General features: G+C 45.6%; 1 protein-coding gene across 1 annotated transcript; it reads right to left on the bottom strand.

Moving 5' to 3' along the window:
- Positions 1 to 8,259: 8,259 nt before the first annotated feature.
- Positions 8,260 to 10,800, bottom strand: LOC121276523 (frizzled-8-like). Its single transcript, XM_041185030.1, has one exon. It carries the CDS (start codon positions 10,724 to 10,726, stop codon positions 8,864 to 8,866), a length of 1,863 nt encoding a protein of 620 aa, XP_041040964.1. The 5' UTR covers positions 10,727 to 10,800; the 3' UTR covers positions 8,260 to 8,863.
- Positions 10,801 to 11,350: the final 550 nt, after the last annotated feature.

Genomic DNA, 11,350 nt, shown 5'->3' with positions numbered 1-11,350 from the left:
TCCACTATTTATTCTACCTAGTGCTCTACCACCAGCCATGCTGTATACAGCTAACTCAGCATAGATCCAAGATGACTCATAAGGCTCACACTTGCAGCATAATCTGTTTTTATTCTTGTCCCTGTCAAAGCTACTCTTCAAACCACTTGTCCACCAAACCATACCTCCCTGTGGATCCGCCCACCCCCAACCCTGGACCCAAACCTGCACTATTTTCTCATTTCTTTCCTGTCTCCTCCCATGCCTTTCATAAGTTCATTTTGTCCATGAGCTGTACAGCTAGCTTGATCCCATTACTATTAAACACCTGACTATGTTACCTCCTTTAATGGGCCCAGTACTAGGTGATATTAAAATGGTTCCTGCTCCCTAGGAACTGTTGAAGGACAGTTCACCTCAATACACAGCAAGGATGAATTAACTGAAACCCTGACTCATTATTGGTTTGGAGAATGTTAACAACTGGACAATGCCATAAGTTAACTGAAATTATAGAAGAAGCATTAACATCAGAACAATGTTATGAGCTAAATGCCCATCAATGTGAGGGAAATCACCTTAAACAGCAGCGGAGGAGATAAGGAGTTCTGGGGTCCAAGAATCACTGTAAAGGGGAGGGAAAAGGAACCCCTTACACTGTCTTTCAAATTGCATCATACCTTCCTTCCTCAAGAAACCCTCAGCTACCAACAGTGAGTAACTTGGCAAGTCACACTTTCTACCTTCTAATTATTTGATGTTATTTTGCAAAACCATTTTAGAATTAGCACTGCCAACATTTGTGATTTACTTGAGTCCTATGATTTTTTTTGATTAAGGCTCACTCATTATGCCAAAATCCATGTCTTAAAATGCCTAATGTGACTCATTTACACATACTTCCAAAAATCACAGGATTCATGAGAGTTGGTGCCACACTGTGCACGGTTCTCCACTGACACTCATATCAAAGTTCAAACTGTCCTACTCAGAAAATAGTTAATCCCTTCTCTGTGCTTACCTTTCTTTCCTGGCAAGTTCTCCCTGAGCCCTATAATTCTGGCTTCATCTGATATCCACCATTGTCTGACATGGCCTTGTCTGTTCAGTTATTGCCCACATGGTACAGTGTCACCGGCCACAGTAATCGCTGATGTTCATTTACTTAAAGGTGGCTGAATGTCATCGTCTGCTGATGGTTTCAGTGTTTTGAACTGGCCAAGCTAAAGGTTTGGTAAAGGCAGCTTCTTCTTTCTAAACTTAAAGCATACTCCTTACTACCAATGAAGGAACAACCTTTCTATTCTTTTGGCAATTGAAAAAACTGGATTTGGACTCCAATGGCCGGAGATTGGGAACTAAGAGTTTAGACCTGGCCCACGAAAACTTCTTATCAAAGCTCATATATAAATAATAGTTAGCTATGGAAGGTACCAGATGATTCCAGTAAATAATGGGAAAAATTTAAAAGCTTTTGCTGTGTCATGGACATAGTGACTTTATTCAGTGTCATTAGGCCATGGTCATGTAGGGTTGCTTTAAATAAGTTCTACCAGTAGTGTCCTGGACACCCCTGACTCCCCTATGTCCTATGGCACAATGTCCCAAAACACGACTACACAGTGAGTTGTTATGGTCTGGAATGCATTACCCGAGAAGGGTGGTGGAAGCAGATTCAATAAAAACTTTCAAAAGGAATTCTTCAAATACTTGAAGGAGAAAATTTTGCAACACTTAAATATTTGATTTGTAGAGAGAAAAAAAAACAAAACAGCTGCCTGCATAGGTCACAGCACAGGATAAGTACTTCCCATTCATAGTGCTTACTTCTAGAGTATCTGTAAGATAAAACCATAGCCTTTGGTATAAAGATCCTTATAAATGTTCTTTCCCACATGTAAAGTTTGTATACAAATATCATGTAAAACTATTTTGGTTATGAAATATCAATAAATAGTGAGGTTTTGTGCAAGAAAGTAGCACTGGTGGGAGAAGCTTTAGGACTTGGAATAAATCACAATGATATAATGGAATTTTTCATTAGATCAGTGGCTAGATGAATTGCACAAATAAATTGAACTTAAATGTGTTTAATTTAGTTTATTTTAGCAGAGGCATATTTTAGACCTGGTTGCCAGAGAGTCATTCATTCTGATTAAGTATTTTCCTCCTTTAAATCTATTATATGTTACAGATAAACAAACTGAAATGTTGGAACAAACTGGGTTTCATTTCACTTGGATAGAATCAGGACCCTTAATAAAACGTACAATAATCAAATCAAAGTTCAGTGAGCAAGCTCGAGATTCAGCAGCCAATGTTTTGATTGCAGTCGTGGGTTACTTGGAGGATTCTAATTCTTTAGATTTATGGGGAGTTTAATTCATGGCAGAGGAAGTCCTCATGCCACTGTGTGGCAAGATGATCAGAGAACTCCAAACTCACTAATGTGGTATGTTTAGTACAGTATCCCTGCCACTCAACAACATAACCTATATAAAGCATCTTTAATGTAGTAAAATGACCTAAAGCACTTAGCTTTTTATGGTAATTTCACCTCTATCATTAACAAAATTCCAATGATTGACATTATAAATCTTCTGTGTGTGTTTGGGTGGCTGTGAGGAGTGTGGGGGTCAAAGATATTCCAGTCCAGAAAGTTCTCCACTGACACCATCAATATTGTTGCATGCCCCTGTAACTCCCCATCCATCCTTTCAATTCATTCAGCCATATTGACACTTACTCTTTGTTATTTGGGGGTCATGTCCTATGGTTCGTCTCTGAAGGATACCACTATGTAATTGAAATTATGGCAGTTAACGCTGACAAAACTTGTAGTCGCCTGCCTAATTTGGGCTCCTCCAATTCTGCATTTCACCGAGAATTTCTTATGACACAGGAAACATGAACTTGGAGTGGGCATTGGGGACAGTATAACTTTGCCAATCGCAGCCATTAGATGGCAGCAGCGACTAAATAGTGAATCCTGTCCGCTCAAAGTACATTTTCCCACCGATTCTCACAGCAACACTTTCTTGGATGATGGTACTGGACGATCAAAGTGTATTTTTAATGTAACCAGTATTGTTCTATTAATTTTCTCGCTTCAAAATCTCAAGGTTGTGTGCGGTGACTTAGACATGTCTTCACACTGGACTCTGGGGGAAACTTACACCAATCTTAACTTGCAATAGGAGATCATTTCAAGATATTGTCTTTCTAATTATACTCATGAAAAGTTTATGGACGAGGTAACCTTAAATTTAGAAAGTACTGGCTGCAGCCCAACAATCTTCATCTTAAAGGTCAAGTGAGGAGTTTTTCCACTTACTTTCCTGTAGATGTTAACTCCTTTTTGGCTGTACATTCCCGCCTTAGATGTGACTTCTCAGCTCTGCAACCGAAAGAGCAATGTTTCCACAGAGGTGAATTGAAAAATAAAATCTTGATTTAGGATTTTTTTTTAAACAACTCTGATTTATAATGCAGGATTGGATATCGTTAATATTGTGGTAAAACTAAGAGGGGAAGTCTACTGTTAAGCCTGGAGCCTTGTTGCAGCCCCATTCAACAATTATGTCTTGTACTAGTGATGGCACAATGCCAAAAGAGTTGGCAACATAATTATTCCACATTCATATATGCCAGTTTCCATATTAGGAGCGTTCATCAGTTTACATTGACTTGGTCCTGCAGGAAAGGTCTTATTTCCAAACAAATTCGTTTTTTTTAATGGATGTGCCTGGGAGTCACGCTATGCAGTGGTGATATGATGGGAATAACGAATACCGGATATACCCTGTCTTCTCATTTTAGCTCACTCTCAAACACACACTTCGAACCTCATTTGGTCGTAACGGGGTAAAGATAATTTACTGGGAGAAATGCAATAATGAATACGTGGACATGCTAAAGCCAGGAGATAGTGTTACCAGCGGCCTTGCAATGTTCAGGCAGACAGCACAATTAGCCCCTTGTTGTGCAGCGCATCGTCAGAAGCGAATGTCTCCAAGGCGTCCATGTACTACATGAAAAGAATCGCATCATTGTTGAGTGATAAGTTTGTCCAGAGTGTGTTTACAGCGACTACATTTTTTTCACATGATTAATTTTGACAGTAGCTATAACTTGTTTAAACAAAATTGCGTCTCTCGTGTGCCAAAAATGCCTCGATTTATCGGCCTGTGTTTGGTGACTGTGCAGTGCTAACACTCGATTTGAACGTTTTGATGTGGTTTTTAACACATTAAAGCAATTAAAGTAAAACACTGATTTTTTTTGGGGGGGTGTGAAAGGAGAAATCATAAAATGTGACTTAGCATTTTAAAGAAAGGTATAATTTAGCACATAATCTGTGTTATTTGTGAATTTAATGATTAAATGTTTGAACTTTGGGTGACAGGATTTGGGATGTCCATGAATGTAAAGAACTTTCACATGACATCATTGGCTTAGCTCACCCTTAGGGCCACTAACTTACAGTGAATGAGTAAGCCGCCCGCTTCTTCCATTACATTGGGATTGCTATCAGCGTATTGGGGATATAATAGTTCCGAGCTCCATCCGTTGCCCCCGATGACTACAAACCAACCGCCTTGCTAAACATCTGAGCCTAAACCCCTTCCATTAAAGGGAAAGTTCTTTTTTTTTGCTGGCTGCAGCTCCATGCTTCAGATCAATTCCAAAAACCCTTACAACACCCAAGGCCGTATAAACGCCCTTTAATGAGCAAAAGGCTTTTCATATAGCACACTGCACGGATGATGATGACCCCGGCAGTAGTGAGATGCTGCATTGACTCATTTCTCTTCAGATATCAATGTATATCACTGTCGCGAGTGCACGGAATTATGTAATAAGTGGAGAGCGATGGGACACCTTCTTTCTCCCTGTGAAGTACAATTCGGTTCTTGCTTCCATTATTCACAGGACTCAAGTCATCCGCCCTAATAAAGACTGAAGTGTTCAGCCACATGGCTAGATCAATGAGCAAAGGCAACGCCTATAACATTCAGAGTTTATGCTAGGAGGTTATATTAAGCTTTATAATCTTCAAAGCCACAAGAACCGAATTGGCCAGTAAAACAAATGCTGTAATGGTGTCAATTCTTTAACGTCAGTGTGAAGTGATTTGGGATGAGCATCAAGTCAGAAGTGGCGGTTTAAATTAGAAATTAGATTATCCAAAGCCTCAAAGCCTAAGAATCAGAAAGCGTTCGAGAGGCGGCGAAAATGTGGGCTGAGCCCGCAACAGAGGGGTGGGGGGCGTAGAGCTAGGGGTAGAAGTAGAGAAAAGGGGCCTTGGTCACAATGGGGGAAGAGGCTGAGTTCAAATTGAACAATGCGCCAAGGGTCCTTATACCACTGGACTAAGCCTGAAATGGCAACCAGGGCAAAAGGGTGTGAAGTCAAACCATTGAGCATGCAAGAGTTTGCGTGAGCTACACTGGATGGCTTTTGGTTTGGTTTTGCCGACAGTAAATTGGAGGAAGTTTACTTCATGCCGCCCTTAAAGCCAGAATGACAGCTGGAGACGGCAGCAACAGCCAGCCGTGCGAGGTGGTGAGGAAGCAGGGCTCGGTGACACGAGCAAATGTGTGAAATCTGGCCCAGCGCCTCCTCCAACTAACAGTATCAAAGGGCAGAACAGTAGTCGGTAAAATTGGCACGATGGTTATCAGACCCAGTGCGGAGAATACTGCTTGAAACCTGAAAAACAAAAGGCCAAGTGAAGGTCAGTATTGGCTTTCGATTCTGTGAATTGGATCCGTCCGACCAGTTGGCCGGTAGGAAAACCACACTGCAGCTTTAAGAAATTCCCAGAGCTGAAATGACATCCATCCGCGAGCGGGTCCAGCAAGGGCACTCGGTAAAAGTCGGCGTGTCTCTCACCTCCTCGGATTTCATCCCCGAACAGTTCGCCGGAGGTCACTAGAGTCCTTTCCAAGAGACATTTCCACGGGCTCGCGGTTACCATGACTATTTCTTCGCACAACAAGGAAAATAGCCCCACAGTATTTTAGGAATGCAGCTGGCTGGACCTAGTGAAGGTCCATTCCCAAGATTCCCTACATTGCAGAAACTAATGCCGTCAAGCCAAGCAGAAACAGGAATGTAAATACACGGACTCGTCTCCATTGAGACTTGTTGAAAAACTGTCCGCTGTTTGCGTGGGAAGATAGCTAAGCCTAACAATTTTTTGGGGGAGAGGAGATGAATATTTTTCAACATTTTATTTGATAAATCCGGTTTGTTTTAGTGCCTTGCAATTGACATCTGTGCCGAAGGAAAAGAAAATAAACCACTTCTCGCTGGTCTAAACTGCACCCAGCGAAGGAGAGATGTACCGAACCTATATTATCAATTGCAAAAAAAATCCAGTTTCCCTCCCTTCCTCTCTTTATTATAATCTACTAATAGAAAAACAGCATGGGTTGGGGGGGAGGGGGCGGTGGGGGGCGTCCACCTGCACATGTAACTCCATAAAAACTCATGTCAATTGAAAACTTGCAACGGTCAGTTAACATAAAAATTATTTCATGTATAAATACGAGTCAATACTGAAAGACAACTCCAGCCGCCCGAGGTGCTTTCGCTATCCATCAATGTCCCTGCTTCGAATTTCAACGACTAACATGATTGCCCGCAAAACTACCGTAAGGTTACCGCAATCCCCAGAACTGAAGGCTATTGAAGGGATGGTGAGGAAGTTTTATTGTAAACATGCCGATTCGAAATAAAGGATTCTGCACAGAGCCTCCATTTCGACTCTTCCGCTGTCCAAAATGACTTGTGTTTGTCATCCTTAAGCCGGTTTATTTACTTAATCTGTTGACATTTTCTGATTAAATAATGTGATAAAATGTACACACGCCACCCACTGAGCTCTGTGCCCTGGATAGTTTTACAGTTCACATCAAACGGCGAGAAAAATGTTATTAAGCAGGTCGAAAAAAATTTTAACATACATTTTCTTGTAAATTCCCGACATGGTTTCAATTAAATGGTCTCATTTAAAGTTGTAAATCATCTTCCTGTAACTATAAAGTTCAGTGATGCTTCCCCATGGTATGACTGAATTCATAGTCATTCTGCACGTCAACATGTTTATGATGTGATGCTTTCGAAATAATTTCCTATAATCCAGGTATACTCAGGAGATGTAAACACTCAGCTTTAGGTTAACAATGCTTTGATGAACTTGAGTCTATAAAACCCCAGTATGTGCTGGCTTGCATTAGTGCTGATGGATGCCTTGGTCATTAGCAGGTCTGACCCAAAGAGATGGGACTAACTGTCCCTCTCTTATCTTGATTGGCAGTCTAATACTGGACCCGGGGGCATCTTTTCACTACTAATGTGCAGCCTTCCCAATTACTTTTAAATTATCACTAATCTGCCATAAAATTACGTGTGTATCGGGCATAGTTTCTTTTTATGTCAGCCAAACGGCTAAAAAGAATAAAATACCCTTTCATGAGGAGCGCACACTTGCCTGAACAACACTGCCATTCCGTTGATCTGCCTGCAACTATAGTCCAGGCAATTGCCATGGAGTTTTTTTTTCGCAGCCTGTAGTCTATAATACTTGTCCATCGCTTCAATTAGGAGCAAAAAAGAGAGGGTTTTGTAATGCAATTGTCTTGCAAAGGAGAGCGCCTTAAATTGGGGGATTATGCGAGTGGGACCACCTGTAGGGCATTCATGGGCATTTCTATATGTCCAGGCCCATGCCTTACTGCCTGCAGTCTGGCCAACAATACAGAAAAAGCTGTTTAAAAGACTGTTCCCCGTTCCCTTCATGCTCACTAACTGTTACAACTCGTCCCCCGTTTAAACGAGTTAAGTCTCAGAAACGTCCCTTTTAATTCATTTTAAGGCACCACGGTGGCCAGCAGCCTTGGAAACAAGGGAAACTGAGGAACTGGGGGGGGGGGGGGGGAACAGAGAGAGAGAGAGAGAGAGAGGGGTGGGGGGGGGGTGGTGTAGGAAAGTACTTCAAGCTTGGAAACGAGACATCAAAGTTACTCGATTCAAAAGGCTCACTCCTACAGATTAACCCTATTGAATTGGGCCTCGTTTAAGAAATTATGTACTCAGCCAGTGGGCAGCCAGGTAAAAAGTTCAACAATTACCAAAACATTCTTTCTCCTAAACTAACATCCCGCCACATACTACCCACCAGTAAATGCAAATTTCTCTCCCCCCCCCTCCCCCAAGAAAATATAAAGAACATTTCCAAGCGTGTTCCAAACGTAATTAAATCAAGTTGTTTTATTGTCAAAATAGAATAATTGTTTCAAATAATTTTGTCGCTCTGGCAAAGGCAACCACTAAACTTTTTTTTTTACAAAAAATTTACATACTCTGCATATACTTCAAAAACGCTTTTGTTATGTACACAATTTACAGATTTGTGTTCATCATACAAATAATTATATAAATACAACTTTGCGAGAAACCCGTATTACATGGGGATACTAAAAACAGGATTTTAAGGCAGGTTGATGTACCCAGACTTATAAACCATTAAGATTTGTGTCAAGTACGCCATTTTGTCCCTCTAATTAAATTATTTTAATAAAATGCCAACAATTAAAAATAAAGAATTAACTCCTTGCATGAACATAAAATCGCGAACGGTTTAAAAAGTTTCTGGTCGTGGACACAATTAATAAAAAAAATCCTTCCCCTCCCCAATTTAACATTTAATGGATGTCCTTGTGCATATAAATGGTTAAGATTTAGAAGTATTAGCGCCAGGTACATTGTTCTGGCCAGTCCTTCACTTCTGACTAATGGATACCATTAGAAGTTCACTAACATTTTAATAAAGATGCTGGGTGAGAATCTTCCAAGGGGCTTGATTGAGGGAGGAATTTCAGACTTGGGATAATGGCACTTGTTTGGGGTAAGACACAGAGCTGGCGGTGCCAGATCTCCAGGTTAGTCCAGTACTAGCGTCACTGTACATGGAGCCACTGGTTCCTTTGCTACTCCAGCAGCAGCGAGTGCAAAAAGCCTTCCAGGACTCCAGGGTCTTCCCTGACCAGATCCACACGCCCGAGGTGATGCCCACCAGCAAGCACATGAAGTACTTGAGCATGAAGACGGCGTAGTCCGGCCTCCTGGCCTCTTGCTCGCTCAGGCAGGAGCAGTTGTGGGTCAGCTCCCAGTGCTGGCGGTTGTGCTGCTCGTAGAAGTAGCAGGCGACCACGATGGTGGCGGGCACGGTGTAGAGCACGGTGAAGATGCCGATGCGGATCATCAACTTCTCCAGCTTGTCGGTCTTGGTGCCGCCCTGCTTGATGACATTGCGGATGCGGAACAGGGAGACGAAGCCGGCCAGCAGGAACATGGTGCCGATGAACAGGTAGATGACCAGGGGCGCCAGCACGAAGCCCCGCAGGTTGTCCAGGTTCTGGTTGCCCACGTAGCAGATGCCGGCCACCGGGTCGCCGTCCACCGAGCTGAGGGCCAGCACGGCGATGGACTTGACGCTGGGCACCAGCCAGGCGGCCAGGTGGAAGTACTGCGAGTAGCTGGCGATGGCCTCGTTGCCCCACTTCATGCCGGCCGCCAGGAACCAGGTGAGCGACAGGATGACCCACCAGATGGAGCTGGCCATGCCGAAGAAGTAGACGAGCAGGAAGACCAGGGTGCAGAGGGCCGGCCCGGTCGTCTCGTAGTGGACGTGCGGCTGCTGGAGGAGGAGGAGGAGTGGGGGGCTGGTGGGGGGGCGGCCGGGGCCGGCCGGCCGCGCGCACGCCACGCTCTCGTGGCCGGCCACCAGCCGGACCAGGTAGCCGGCCGACACGAAGAGGTAGCAGGCCGACAGGAAGATGATGGGCCGCTCGGGGTACTGGAAGCGCTCCATGTCGATGAGGAAGGTGGCCACGGTGGCGAGGGTGGAGACGAAGCAGAGGACGGACCACAGGCCGATCCAGAAGGCGGTGAAGCTCCTCTCGTCCGCCGTGAAGTAAGGCCCGTGGCACGGCACGGCGCAGTTGGCCACCTGGCCCGTGCGGACCCGGTTGTAGAGCGGGTGCCGCTCGCTCTGGAGCCGGACCATGGGCGCCCGGCACTGGCAGGTCGGCTGGCAGGCCGGGCCCGGGAAGGCGGGGCTCCCGCCGCCGCCGCCGCCGCCGGGAGGAAGAGGAGGAGGAAGGGGGAGATGGGGAGGGGGAGGGGCGGCGGCAGCCGGCGGCGCCGGCGCCGGGGGGGCCGGCCGGCCGCTGGGGGGTGCCGCCGGCTGCTGCCGCCGGGGGAAGAGCGGCGCGGCGGTGGTGGCCTCGGTGCGGTTGTAGTCCATGCACAGCGTGTCCGGGTGGCCCTGCCGCGGGAGCCGCTCGCACTTCATCCGGTCCGGCCAGGCGAAGCCGTACTGCCGCATGAGGGGGGCGCAGCCGGCCTTGGCCCGTTCGCACACGCTCCGGCACGGCGGCAGCGGCTTCTTGTAGTCCTCCAGGCAGATGGGGGTGTACATGCTGCACAGGAAAAAGCGCAGGTCCGCCGAGCACTGGATCTCCACCAGCGGCCAGAACTGATGCACCTCCAGGCCGGCTTCGTCCTGCGAGTCGTGGTTGAACTGGTTGGGCATATAGGTGTAGTTGTAGCCGATGCCTTTGCACAGGGGCACGGTGATCTCCTGGCAGGACAGCTCCTTGGAGGCGCCCCCACTCGACCTCCGCAGCAAAGCCAGGGCGAAGAGCAGGTAAAGCGGCTCCAGCAGGTAGCACTCCATTGCAGCCCAGCACGTTATTTCCTTCAGTCCTTTTATTTTTGTTGTTGCCCCCTCTTCTTCTTCTGCAGTTTATAAACGCCTTATATCCACAGAAAGTGCAAACTGTCGTTTTTCTTTTAACCCCCACCTCCCCCCTCCCCCCCCCCACCCAGCCAGCCAGCCACCCCCCCCACCCCCCCTCCACTCCCTCCTTGTCCCTGCTCCGGATCTCAGCACAACATGCGGATCAGATTGTGAAGAGCAAACACATTTAGACTTGGCATAGGGCTGCAGTCCACCACTTCATGTAGAGGCAAAACAGGAGGAGCAATTAAACATTAGCCCTGCAGGCGTGTGATCAAGATGGCTGAGCAACAACTGGCACCTTTTTCTCCTTTTAAAAAAATATATATAAGAAAGTTCACACAGTTGCTCTCTAACTTTTTTCCTTGCTTGCTTGGCAGACGCGACTTTGCATTGGCTTTTGGCTCCTCGTCAGCAAAGGGAGGAAAAGCGACGCTATGCTGTATCTTGAAGGTGGATTTCTTTCACATACAGATCCGGTTTTTGCCTTCCTGCTCCCACCACCCCCCCCAAAAAAAAATCACCAGGACTGAATTTCAGCGCCGCATCCCATTAAATGAT

This window comes from Carcharodon carcharias, chromosome 3 (genome assembly GCF_017639515.1).
Source record: "Carcharodon carcharias isolate sCarCar2 chromosome 3, sCarCar2.pri, whole genome shotgun sequence".
Lineage (NCBI taxonomy): Eukaryota > Metazoa > Chordata > Chondrichthyes > Lamniformes > Lamnidae > Carcharodon > Carcharodon carcharias.
The sequence above is the reverse complement of the archived record's forward strand: the minus strand, read 5'-3'. Positions and strand labels throughout refer to the sequence as shown.